This window comes from Hesperophylax consimilis, chromosome 8, assembly GCF_061612785.1.
Source record: "Hesperophylax consimilis isolate HC1 chromosome 8, BYU_Hcon_1.0, whole genome shotgun sequence".
Lineage (NCBI taxonomy): Eukaryota > Metazoa > Arthropoda > Insecta > Trichoptera > Limnephilidae > Hesperophylax > Hesperophylax consimilis.
The window spans coordinates 4,938,536-4,952,826 of record NC_142843.1 but is presented as its reverse complement, the minus strand read 5'-3'; the positions used below and the strand labels follow the sequence as shown (position 1 = coordinate 4,952,826).

At 34.9% G+C, this 14,291-nt stretch overlaps 2 protein-coding genes across 2 annotated transcripts; one reads left to right on the top strand and one right to left on the bottom strand.

Moving 5' to 3' along the window:
• Window positions 1–8,228: 8,228 nt before the first annotated feature.
• LOC149421460 (cyclin-L2) lies at window positions 8,229–11,330 on the bottom strand. The gene has a single exon (XM_089634405.1). It carries the CDS (start codon window positions 11,214–11,216, stop codon window positions 9,987–9,989), a length of 1,230 nt encoding a protein of 409 aa, XP_089490531.1. The 5' UTR covers window positions 11,217–11,330; the 3' UTR covers window positions 8,229–9,986.
• A 177-nt stretch (window positions 11,331–11,507) lies between these two features.
• agt (O-6-alkylguanine-DNA alkyltransferase) lies at window positions 11,508–14,291 on the top strand. Its single transcript, XM_089634403.1, has 2 exons — window positions 11,508–12,045; window positions 13,490–14,291. Exons 1-2 carry the CDS (start codon window positions 11,704–11,706, stop codon window positions 13,730–13,732), a joined length of 585 nt encoding a protein of 194 aa, XP_089490529.1. The 5' UTR covers window positions 11,508–11,703; the 3' UTR covers window positions 13,733–14,291.

The following is a 14,291-nucleotide window of genomic DNA, read 5'->3' as shown; positions in this document are numbered from 1 at the left end:
GTTTAATTAAAAGGACCCTTATTTTATAACACATACCTTATTCCTACATATACTACCACCCAATTCCAATAAACACGATTGCATTTCGTCTCGTTTAAATGATTTACCGTCCATTTTCATGTTCATCTGAATCTGTAATTCGTAAGCAGTTTTGGATGCAACAGTAGTAATTTTATATATATATAATATATATAATTTTATTATATATAATTTTATATATTTATTTTACGTAGTTGACTACTGTTTAGATTTAGCAGCTGGCGACTTGGCGACCCCCCCCCCCAATATGGGGGTCGCCGGTCACGACCCATAGGTTAGAAGGCCGCGGTCCATACAGTAATACCTCGTTTAGCGATGCTTCCGAGAACAAAGCCTCGTTATAACAAAGTAAAGAAAACGGCTCATCTTGACATTTGTGCTGTTTGAAGTTTGAGCACACAAATGCACAGTGGGTAGAATCGCGAAAGTGCGAACATTATCAGTGACCAAGTGGGCGATATATAGAAAATATTGGTTTTGTAAGAAAACTATCAGGATTTGTAAATTTGCTTAACCCTTTAGGTCTCTGGCATATTGACCGTTATATTTCTTAAAGATGATGTCAGAAAGTCGGAGAAATTGTGTGTATTTCCGCTATTCGTAACGTATCCGAAAATTGAAAACTTTTTTAAAGGTGATGAAATATGCTTTAGAATTGTATTATTGTTTTAAAAAATGAATATTTCTTAATTATAAAATTTTTAAATCATACATAAAAAAGTTTGTAAAATAGCTCACCTAACGTTTTTTTTCTAAATACTGAACTCAAAACTAAAACACATATTTTATTAGATACATTTATTATTACCATTTCTACAACCTTACTTTTTTCTGTCGTTTGATATAAAAATAATTAATAAAATTCACAAAGTTTCATAATTTTTTCTCAAATTGCGATCGGGACCTTTGGTTTCATAAAGGTGTACATTTTAATTATTCTGTGGTTAACTTCTACGTTTGAATATAAAGCTTGGTGTTTTCTCTTTCTAACACCGTTTAGTTCATATTTCCAACTATGACTGTAAAGGAGACAGCGATTTCTATGAAAATCGAAGAAAAGCTATTGGGACTACGTCATTCAATCGGGGTATTTTAGGAGGCTGAAGGTAGTGGTGAAGGAAATGAGAATAGAGAGGAGGGTCGGGAAGATGGGAAGTACCTGACTATTCAAATCTGGACACCAAATATAGCTAAATCCATTTAAAGCAACGCAACGTTTCGATTCTAAATAGCGGCCTTCAGGAACTAAAGGGATCCTGTGAGTATCTAGTATCTACCACTCTGGAATGTGTGGTAAAAATATAAGCATATACTATATTATATCACTTTGTTAAATGTTAATTTGGGATTCAAACTCACGACCCTTGGATTCGTGGTCGAGGATCCTAACCACTCGATCACGGAGATCGTTAAGAATTTTTGTAAATAAATATTCTTATAAAACTTTCAACGCTGCATGGCTTCTAACGCAGTCCTCAAACTCCACAGTAAAGCCGTGCCCAGCGACGCCACCTAACCTACCTAAATTTCGAAAGATCTACCGATTTCGGCAAAAATCTACCGATATTCGTAGAAAATCTGCCGAAATTTTGAAAATCATCCGAAAAAATAAAAACACTACCGAGATTGTTCGAATTCAGCTGAAATCCGCAGAAATTGTACTGAAGTTATTTGAATTTTCGGATCTAAACTTTTTTTGCAAATTCTACAACTACCGCCATCTTGGGCATATCGTCACTGATCTAGCATCTATAAATATTTTGACTATATACCGATTTTTGTCACTAATCTACCGAATTTTTCACTCACATCTACCGACAATTTTCATTTTTACGGCATGGCATCACTGGCCGTGCCTCTCGACGCATTATGTTAAAAGCTTTTCTGATTTCCACGTGTTGATTTCAGCTGGATACTAATACGTTTTCCGCCTACTGAAACTACGAAATCGGTTATTTATTGTTCACGCCAAGTTGTAAAGCCCAAACACGTAATTTTGGCATGGTTTTCATTCGTCGAGACAGCTTGGTACCAAACATTGTATGGAAGATTAAATCATCTATCATTATTATTAATAAAGGAGAATAAGTGCCAACTAACAATCCAACTAATCTATATGGTTAAAATATTCATTTTAAACCTGACATTACGTATGTGACTGCGTTAGATGCGCAATATTTATTTATTTGATACATTGAAAAATGTAAAAACGTTGTCAGATTTGATCGCAGAGTTATGAGGAATAGACGAGGCGAGGGGAACAAACCAAGGCGGGGAGTAGGGTCTGTCAGTGATTTGTCAATAGATGAATCTGACAGTATACACGCACCTCGCATTGTAATATCACCATTTAGTGCACGAAAATAATATATAATGTAAACAAAAGTTAGGGCTTGTTTCCAAAATTTATCAAAGCATTCTCGAACCCTCGTGGTGCCAAAAATAAGGCCACGTTTGTCTCCAGCTCGTCTAAATGATTTCATCGGGACCGGGATTTCATTTTAGGCGAGTCCATCTTTTCTGACGTCAGTGGTTTTGATGTAAATATCTTTATTTTTCGTTGTTTAGAAACAATTAAAATAAAAGTGCAATTTACCTTGACCGGTCATAAAACACATCCTCTACTTCGATAACGCTGGAAGGACGAAATAATAAACATAGGTATAATTATTTTTAAAATTCAACTACGCGAAACCCCACAATCCTACGATTGTACTCGGCATGACAGTGCCGGATTTATCGATGAGCAGAAGAGGCCAGAGCTTATGGATTCACATTTTTAAAAGCCATATATAATATTTTAAGTAAAATTGACTACACTTATACTTTGAAATTTTAGTGAATCGGAAATAATCTTCACAGCACCATAATACAATATTTGTGGATTACTATACATTTATTTGAAAACCTTACATTTATTAACTATACATTTATTTGTCTCACTGGGTATTTTAGAAATAGAGTGGAACATTTTGGCAATTATGATTTAGGGATATAGTACGTGATTTTGTTATGGTACCTACCTACTCACTAGGGATAGTAAAATATTGTTTATTATTTAATTATTAAATTTAAAAACAATCAATATACTGCAAAACATATACCTACAACAATAATACCACCCCCCTCCCTGCACCTATCAAAAGAGTCAATTCACAGAATGTGTGTAGCCACCGCCATCTTTTATCAATACACGCCGTGCTGTACAAAATAAATTTGCTGTTAAAGCGAAGCTTAATGCCAAATCACTATTTTGATTAATCTTTATAACGAATTGGTGCAGATTATGAATACCAAAAAATATGCTTTAGATAAATTGAAGGTTTTCCTATCGCTTTGCTTGAGTAGTATACAAATAAAAAAATAAATTACTCAATAAAAAAATATAAATGTAAACTACTAAAAAAAATATTTTTTCAATAGAAATGTATGAACGCATAAAGAAAACAACTTTTTAAAAATACAGTATTATAGGTAAGATTATCTGTGACAGTTTCACTTGATTAACTTGTTTGCTTTCTTATAAAATTATTTACAAAATAAATAAAAACCAGTTTTTTGCTTGAAATCGAACGTTTCTAGACTCCGTTTGTCAAGCGATTTTAATGCCTATTACCTACGATATAAGGTATACCAAGAATATACACATTTTTTGCTTGTAGCTTCCTCTTAAACTGTTTTCAGACTTTTGCACTGGGTTGGTATATATAATAGTATAGGTTAATAGCAGGGATTAGTACCAAACCCTACTAAACCCAGTGCAGAAGTTCGAAAACAAATCTCTTTAACTGTTAGTTCATTTTCTACAGCACGGCATGTATTAATAAAGATGGCGGTGGTGTAGCTAATACCTTAAAATAAAGCCGGAATCTGAACGACGTATGAAGAGAAACCGTGTACACTCGGCGTGCGGCCCGGCGCATTGGACGGACCTACGGCTGAATTTGCCTGAGCAGACCAGATTATAAACCTTTCCGCGAGGTTTATTTTAATTAATTCTGATAAACGTTTGACTAAAGGTTTCAGATGTTTCTAAACGAATTTTTCGGGAAGTTACAAATTAATCGTCTAAAAAAATAAATTCTGGTACTTACCGCTAATTTCGTAGTTGAAAAACGTTTCATAAAATTTTCAAGCCGTTTTACGTAAAATATTTGAATGGTCAGGTACTGTTTTTATTAATCTTAAATATAAATAAATAACATCCTTGGTTATCAGTCTGAAAAAAATTGTAGATATGTACTCTTCGGAATTAATTAAAATGTGAGCCTCGTGTAAACCCCCGTTATTAATCTTGTGTCGCCTTGGAGGTAAATTCGGCACTTTTATTCCTGAATACACACGGCACCTCCATTGTTCACAACTACCTACGAAATAAGTAAATTTAGCATAATAAATCAATCAATGAAAGGGATAAAATCGGAACGGTAATTAATTCTCCCGGATTCATTCAGTATTTGATCTGAATTTATTACGACGAAAATGTTAAATACAATCGCGGGTTTCTTTTGACCGCCAACGCGAAATGGAATTGGATTAATTATTTTCACGCACAACGTAGTTCATAAATAGGTAAAGAGTTTATTAGAGTTGACATTCTGTGTGTGGGGTTAATTGGTCGGCAAGGGGGTAAAAGCAGGGGGTGTGGCGGTGGGTGGTGTGCAGTTAGCTACTTACCTACCCTACCAGGTTGGACAGATGCGGACTAGGGATGGTGCAGTGTCTGAATGTGATATGGTGAAGTATTTTGAGGTTTGTTTGATATTTGCCAAAAGAAACATTTCAAAATCGTAGTTTCTCCCTTAGAACGTAAAGGAGACACATCGTCTGTTATGGTGAGAATATGATCTAAATGGTATTAGAAAGAGAAAACACCACGCTTCACATTCAAATCTAGGATTTAAAACACAGAATAATTAAAATGTGCACGTATATGAAACCAAAGTTTCCGACAGAGATTTGGTAAAATTTTATGAAACTTTATGAATTTAAAACGATTAAAAAGTAAGTTGACAATGACGTTTATAACACATGTGCCTAATATAATAAAACGTGTGTGTTTTTCTTTTTTTAGTTATCAGCCATTTTAATTTTGTTTTTTGATATTCAAAATTTAAATAATTATATGTTTATTTCTAATAATCAATTTTGGAAGCGTTTTCACCACCTTTCAAAGAAGTTATTAGTTTTCGGATACGTTCTTATTGCAAAGCGGAAATACTCCGATCTTCTGACAGCATATCTATGCAGTACGTTATTTTTTTAAGGAGGGACCCGTTTTAATCTCATCTCGGTTTTAAACATCCATAGTTGCACCATTAAAGTTCTTACTCACCGTTCACCATCCGACTTGCAGCATCCAACAGGTCGGAAGGTAGAGCGGGATAGTTGCCCGACAACTAAATAATACCAATTCGGTTGGCGGTTTTGCATACAAACCATCCGACGACCTTCCCCACTCTACCTCCCGGCATGTCGGGTGGTGTGTAGGGCCTTTTAAAACGTTCGTTTTGCCAAAAAAGCATTAAAAAAATTTAAATCAATATAATTAATTAGTGCCGTAACAATTTAAAATTTTACAGACATTTGAAAAATATATGATAAAATATATATTTTTAAATGTTAATTCCGAATTAATCAATATAATTAATTAGTGCCGTGACAATTTAAAATTTTACAGACATTTCAAAAAAAATATGATAAAATATATTTTTTAAATGTTAATACCGCACAAAAGTCCCCTCGGTCTGAAGCTAGTGGGATTATATCATCATAAATTGGGGTGTATGAGAAGGGAAGAAAATGAGGAATGGGATGGTCAGAAAGTACTTGTGTCTTCAGATTTGGTCACCAAATACGTCTAAAGCCATTTCAAGTTACAATTCGATTCCGAATGGTGGTCTCCACCATTCGGAATCGGGCAATACTGAGAGTATCTAACACTCTGAATCACCAGGGCAATACTGAGAGTATCTAACACTCTGGAACATGTCACAAAAATACAAAATATTATTTTATTTAAATTACTTATGAAATAACGCACAAACAATAATTTATTCATTTTCATAAGCAGGGAGTCGAACCCGCTAACTCCGGATTCGTAGTCGAGGATCATAACCACTCAGTGGAACAATGGCAGCTGTGAGACTGGAGGGAGTGGTGAGGGGAAAGCGAAGGTCGGGAAGTACCTGGCTGTTCAGATATGGTTACCTAAAACAACTATGTAAGTAAAACTATTCCAAGCATTGTTTTGATTCTGGATACTTGAATGTACCACTACCCTTGAATGTGTCGCAAATAATATACTATACAGGGTGTATCGGCACTAACCCGACAAACTTTAACCAGCTATTCCTTAGCACATTTGGAGTAAAAAATGTTATGGGCACTTTGCTGTCCGGTAGCATTTTTTTTCAATTAAAAACAAAAAAATTAAAAATTTCCACACTACATCACTGTCATTGGCATTGCTTTTCGTGTTCAACAGTTGTTATAAGCAAGTATGTCGAAAAGCGTCTTCGCTATTTCGCACACACTAAATAATAATAGTTAAAAATGAGACGAATGGTGCCGTGCCATTTCGTTGTGATTGTAAAAGTGCGCCAATATAGGTACACACGTGCATTATTCAACGGAATTCGAATAAAATATTGCCAGATGGGTTTTCAAACTTTGACAAAGGATAAAACAGAGGTGACATGTGGTGAAAATATGAATAATGAATTTTTTATTAAAAAAAAACGTTACCGGACAGCAAAGTGCACATAAGATTTTTTACTCCAAATATGCTAAGGAATAGCTGGTTAAAGTTTGTCGGGGTCGGGTACGTGCCGATACAACCTGTATATCATGGAAGTAAGAAGCCATGGAAAGGCTATAGAAACCATAGTCCATACTAGAGAATGAAGCATATTTATAATATAAAATCTTTAAATCATATTTGACTCTATATCACTTTTTAAAGGTGTGTTGAATTTACATTGATGAAATATGGAACCCTTTAAATATATTAAAAATACTAGCTTGTGATATGTAATACCGCTATTCGGTTTAGATTTTCATTGCTTTTATTTATTTATTTAAGGAGAAAACACAAATACAGACAGTAATTAAAAGATAATTTTGTAAAACAATAACTTGAGAATTCGCCTGCATCCTAACTATTTCTCACAGATTGACTATTTTGACACAGATTAACTATTTTGTTGGAACACAAAAACATTTTTCACTCAATAGAATAAGACACGCAACATAAATCGAGCAACCTGTTGTGAAGACTAACTGAGAGCGAATGAATGATGTCTGTATAAGTTTTATCGCCACAATTTTCATACAGTTTGACTTTGACCCTACGTAGGTATGCCTTAAAAGTTGCTTATCATACTTTCCATACAGATTGTCATTTCTAAGGTTCTTACTTCCATGCTAAATATAAATATTCAACAATAACCCCCTTATATCCCCTATCTGACATTTTTTCCATCATCAAAGATAGATCCCGCAATGCTTGGTCGAAGTATTGGCACATTGCTAGTCAATCCAAGGGAGCCTGCTATGCCTCAATACGAAGGACTATTCCATCAAAACCGTGGTTTCAGCAATTCCCTCATTTTTCCAAAAAAGAAATTTCTTCACTCATTCGAATGAGGATCCGACATTGTTCCGTTCCTTCCCATCTTTTTAAAATTCACGTCCTTGACTCCCCAGATTGTACATTCTGTGGTCTAGAAGTGGGAACTTTAGATCACATATTTTTTGGTTGTCCCTCTCTAAACAAATATCCTCTCTTCTATCAAGCCTTATCTAAAATTGCCTCCCCTCCATTCAACATCTCATCTCTTCTAAGTCTGAACTCGACTCTTTCGAAATTCACCTTTCATTTCTCAATAATTTTAAATGATGGGCAAGAACACCCTTGAAGGGTGAAAGCCAGAAATAATGGAAAAAAAGCCCCCTTATATAAACCAAGTGTAAATATAACACAGCCCATAAGTTCAGAACAGTGAAAGAATTACCATGGCTTTTATTTGGTTACAACAGCCTTAAATCCGGCTAAAGGCAGGCTTTACCACACCAATGTTGAACCGGCTTGTAAGAATCTAATTAGTAAGATAGTAAGTGTATAAAAGTGACAGGAGACATTAATAAAAAACATTTGATTTGTTAAATATTTTATTACAAAAATCCCTTTTATATACATAATATAGTGAATGCAAAATAACTCATTTTAAAAATGACAATAACGAGTAAGGTATGGTCGATTTCATGATCATGTATGTAGAATATCTTTTATAGAAAATGTTTACCCACATCAGACGAAGAACTCTTTGTTTTTTTAAGAAAAAGACAAATATTCCTGGGTTACGAATAACCAACAATATTTTTAAAACTAGTCCTAACATCATTTCTAATGTCAAAAAAACAGAACGGCGCTGGATGAACATTTGTTGACAATGTTACATTTGAATTTTTTGCGATACAACTGGGTTTTTGTGTGGGGATTCACAGAATTTGAACAATTCATCAAAGTTAAAATTCAAGTTCTGTGAAAGTTCTATTATTATTCCGTCCTGGGTCTGTTGTTTCACGGTACTTGAATAAGAAAGAACTTGAATATTAACTTTGATATTTGGTGAAGTATTCAAATTCTGTGAAACAACCCGCCCTTAGAAAGAACATCATTCTTTCAGAATTATTTCATAAAATATAATATAGAATAAAATTATACATAAGTTCATACTAAATTTTCAAACATACAATCCATTGGAAAAATGACACAGAATCAATTTTGCTTCAACTTAAAAATAATGTTATTGAATCATCGCTCAGTGTAAAAATACTAATGTATAATCTGTACCACGTTAGCTAGAAGGTACCGTTATAACGCGGAGAGTTTAGAAGTGTTACATTGCAGAGGTTTAACCCTTGGTGTGCTAGCTTAAATGCTGAGCAGCCCGCCATGCACGGGTTAAAACTATTTTGGGAATAATTTACTTGATTTTTATAAAATCATGTGTTTGTAAATGGTACCGTCTTACCAGATAATATGTTTACATATTTATCAAAATTGTATGTATTTTTCCTATGTAGTTTCCTCAGGGTAGCGCTACTTATATTTAGAAAAATGTTTTTTTTTCTCTAATGTTATAAAAAAAAACAATATAATGAAGAAATACGAAAATATTCTCTAGCTTTATTATATTTTCCAGCTAAAGGAGCATTTTCACAATAAAAATAAATCGAGTGAGACATTCCTGCAAATGAATACAATACCTGAGACTATTGAAAATCAATGAAGTGCTTTTTCAAAAATAAAAAATTTAGTGACGAAACGACAAGCTAGAATAATAATAGTAAGAAACATTATTTCCTTTCCGAGTGAATAAAGTTTATTTAGGGCAGCTTTTTTCACAAAATTTGAACAAATCATCAAATTTCAAAGTTAAAATTAAAGTTCTGTGAAAGCTCCATTCGAGTTGTTATTATTTCAATTATGTGAAACAACTGGCTAATAATGATATGATAACAGAACTTGAATAGAACCTTAACAAAACTTGAATATAGCTTTGAAATTTGATTAATTGATCAAATTCTGTGTAACTGGCCCGTAGTATGCAAGGAACATTTTTTAAGGTTCAAAACACCATAAAATCGAGATAAGTGGATAAATCCACGGTGGATTTCTTGGTACACGAGGGGTTAAAACATCAACAAAGGTATACTTCACTAAGCACCGGTTGCCTAAACAATTTTCTTTCAAATAGTTGGAAGTCTTCGCGTGTATTTTATTGAAAAGATGAACAAGAAATAAATGGGCATCCAGCGTGATTATGGCATTGCCTATCATGACGTCGATTCCTGTGAAGCTCTCTAAAAAAACTGCGTGGATACTGAGCACTTGAGGATCTATGTGTGTTCTGCTTCTTCGACTAGTTGTATTTAGAATGTTAATATTTCCTCTTGTCGTCTCTGGAGTCGCGGGATCGAGACCTGTCGGAGTGGTGGTGCTTGGAACGGTGGCGACGGGGCGGGGAGAGCGCCGGGGGCGTACGAGGCTTCTTGTGGGGGCGCTCCTTCCGGTCGTGGGACCTCGATCTCGACCTTCCACCCCCTCGGTCGTGCTTATACTTCCTACTGTGATGTTTTAGCGGAGGAGTCGTCGACTTCAGTGTCTCTTTCCTATCTCTTTTATCATCCCGATTAGAATTGGCTGCGGAACCTGTCGGTGAAGACTGTCCCGATTTATCCCTTGATTCGTTAGTCTTAGCATAACTCGCAGCTGTGGGCCCGAGCACGCCTAAACTTATCATTTTATTCGCCTGGTATATTCTTTTCTGAATTTCTACTTTACGTTCTACCTCGTCGGAGTTTACTTTGGAACGGTTGTACAGACGCAGAATGCGCATAGACACATCTTGAATATCTTCTTCTTTGACAGAGAACAAGGAAAACCAGTGAGGATTGTTGGGTAGAGGTAGTCCGATCTTGCGAGCTGTCAAGTATATGCACGCACAAGCTATTGTTTCAGGTTGAAATCTCACAAAAACATCTGTTCTCAGGGCATCGTTCATGTAGTTCCAGGAAAGTTGCATCAACTGTTTGTTCTTTTCATAAGACAGAAGCTGAAGATAAACCACAATCAATTTATGGGGATGTTTCACGTGAACACAGAATCCTAGCTCTTTAAGAATTCGCCTTTCAGCCTTTATTACTTGATTTTTCAACTCAATATAATTATTATCTAGTAGTAAAGGTGTAATCGGTTTCTGAGCTCGCACTTGTTTGATATGGTGAAAAACATTTATCACATCGCGTATTCTACACGGTTTTTCTTCAATTTTGGACGCTAAGTAGATACTTCCCATTGCCATTATCTCCATGGGATATCTGACAAAAGATTTGGAGTAGTAGAACCTCTGTACGTACACCTGACCCGTGGCCATAGCGACTTGGGGCATTTTCAGTAATATACCGGCAGTTTGAATTAATTCACATCCTAAGATACGAAGATCGGTTTCAGTCTCAATATCCAGTCCATCAGCTTGAGACGGTGTTTGAACAAATGCCTCATCAGGGAGCAGACAGTTTTGTAAGGTTAAAATTATTTTTCCATAAGTTTTAGGGGCTGGCTTAGTGGCTGCAGGAGCCGGCTTATTGTTATGCTGCGAAGCAGTCATTTTATAAGTTTTCCTCGCTCAAATAACAAGTTATAGTATGATTTGATTTGTATTACTAAAAAACGAATAATAACGAAATTTGACAACTCAATTCACGCAAAACAAACTTTTCAATATGGCGGTTTCCCAAAAATCTCTATGATTTAGTGCTGCCAGTAAGCAGTCCTCGAAAAAACTTTTTACAGGAAAGTCATCTGAGATGGTATACCTTCATTTTTTTCTGTGTATGACAACATTCAGTCGATAAACGTCAAAATTCAAAATACCAACAGTGGTTTATTTATGCCAACCCGATTATTTTGTCTCGTTTTCTTCACGTCAAAACGTTTTTTCACGACTCACCACCAAATATTTACTTTCTGTTGAACCCGCGGTTTCTTAACCATAGCTTTACAATATCACTACGTTTCAGCTAGACTTGGGGGGTTATTTCTTTATTGGTTACTTATGTGACGAAAAAAACATTTTCATCAGTCTTTTTTGTACCATGTCGAAACTCACGAAAAATTCTTCGAGTTTTGACTCCCTTTGTATTCCAAAAGAAAGCAAACTGGATGATGATGAAATTCTTAAAACTTGTAGAATTGAAACACCCATTGGAGAAATGATTGCAATTAGCGATGACGATTATCTGTATATATTGCAAAATGTGGATAGTAAGAGGTTACAAAGTAATCTTAAACAATTAAAGAATGATACAAGCAAAGATCTTGTCATTGGAGAATCCAAAATACTCACTAATTTGAAAAAAGAGATGTCTTTGTACTTTGAAGGTAATCTTAAGGAGTGGACTATTCCTCTAAAGTTTATTGGGACAGATTTTCAGAAGGTAACAAATACATTTTATTGATGAAATGAAACAATAATTCTGATTTTAACTACTCATATTATTTTACAACCGATTTTGCTTTACTCAAACTTCATAATTAAAACTAAAACCGTTTTTATTTTACCCCGATGAAGCTTGAGTAAAGCGAAACCGGTTGGTTGTATTTATTTCATTTCATATAGAAAATACAAATTTTATAAATTATTCCAAATGGCAAGCTAAGAAATAATATAATAAAATAATTTTACCTACCAATAAAATTTATATTTTGTTTCCATCGATGCCTGGAATCCATTATGAGAGAGAGCTTGCTCTTTCGCCCTTTTCATTTACGTTTCGCGCGTGTTTATTCTCTATATTTGCCCCTTTTCTCCACTTGCCACACTTTCTCTTAAGAAATAATATAATACATATTTTGCAGCTATCAGTGGCGGTTCGTGGTCTTTTTAACAGGGGGTTCAGAAATTCAAGAGAAGATAAACATATCTAATTAAAATTTACTTACTGTTGTCCTACGTCAAATAGTCGAATACGGCAGCAGTCACACAACTTAAATAAAGTTAGTGGGAGGGGTACCTACATATTATTGTTTTTAAATCACTTTACCTAGACACAATTATTAGATAATGAGAAAAGTTTTATAGGAATTAAATTGTTTAATGTTTTTATAGCACTCAATGTAGGTACGTTGCTAATTATTATTGTTTTTTAGAGAAGAATAATTTCGTAGAATATATAATAGATATTTTAAAACATCAAAAAAAACAAATAAAGGTGGCACGAAATAAATTTAAAAATAGGTAGTAGATTTACAAATGCCATAAGCAAACGGTTGGAGAAATGCAGAAACAAGAAAACAAAAATATGTACAAAAATGACTACAAAGTTAAATACCATAATATAACATAAAAAAATAACACTTAACTTGCATCCCTATGGTTCAAAGGTTAAACGTCGGCCGCGAAGTTCTCGGGTTTCTTCGGTTACATTCGTCAATGTTCGGAGGTCACGTGATATCACAACGCGTGTTCGGCGCACACAATTTGTCTTATTTTTACAAAGAAAGACCAAATTTTGTATATATCACCGTCATAGGGTCTGTACCGGCTAAGATTATTTTGTATGGAGAGTTTGGCGCGGATTTTAACTCGCACAAATTTGGAATAGGCATCGTATTTTTCGGTGGCGCGGGTTTTGAAGGCGAAATTTTAATAGCGTGCTATCTATAATGTGCTTATATTATTATAAAACAAGGATGTTTTATTTTCTCATATTTTTAATGGGGGTTCGCCGCACAAACGCACTTTAGAGAAAACCGCCACTGGCAGCTATAGGTGACTTTTAACGAGTTTTTCGGAGATGCTATCAACAATTAATATTCTAAAATTTAAAATGTTTTGAGTTTTTCTGCAAAAAACGTGACAGTTTTGTAAAATTTTTCCAGGAATGCTGGACAAAGCTCAGAACCCTAGGCTTTGGCGAGACAATGACTTATGGCCAGCTGGCCTCCCAGCTGGGCAAGGGCCCCCGCTACTCCAGGGCCGTCGGGTCCGCCGCGGGGGCCAACCCGCTGCTGCTGCTGGTGCCCTGCCACCGCCTTGTGGCCTCTGGGGGGCAGGGGGGCTTTAGCGCAGGAAAGGATAGGAAGACATTCCTCATGGGACACGAACAAAAGTACAAGAATTAAATTCATACTTTTTTGTAAGGTTGCCAACGCATTTAGGTCGGGTTGTGTCATCCTAATAGCGTGGTGTAGCCAAATTTATATTTATAATTTACAATCCATATAAAAGTAAACACAGAGATAATTACCAAGAAACAACGAATGTGAACATGAAAAAAAATTGTTTTCTTCACAACATGTTTAACACCAACCAAACTTCAGTGACAATCCTTTTCTTTCTTCTTCAAAACAATAGAACTCGATTTTATCACTTCATTTTCACATTCATTTTTAAGTAGTTTCAAACCAAATAATGTTGGTTGAAGGTAGGTACTGTGGATAAATTAATGACATGCCAGTAGGAACCAAACAAATTGTCATTTCGAAATCCAAAACAAAACCATGGGAAGCATCCCAAACAGTTTTTATAATGGAATGTAATTAAAATATGACAACTTGGCTAAACCACGGATTTATGATGAAACAAATTTTGGCCCAAATATAAAGGCATTTAATTTTAACATACACTGTTAGATAGAAGTACAAATAAACAATGTGATAATACAAGTAATAATTTTTTTTT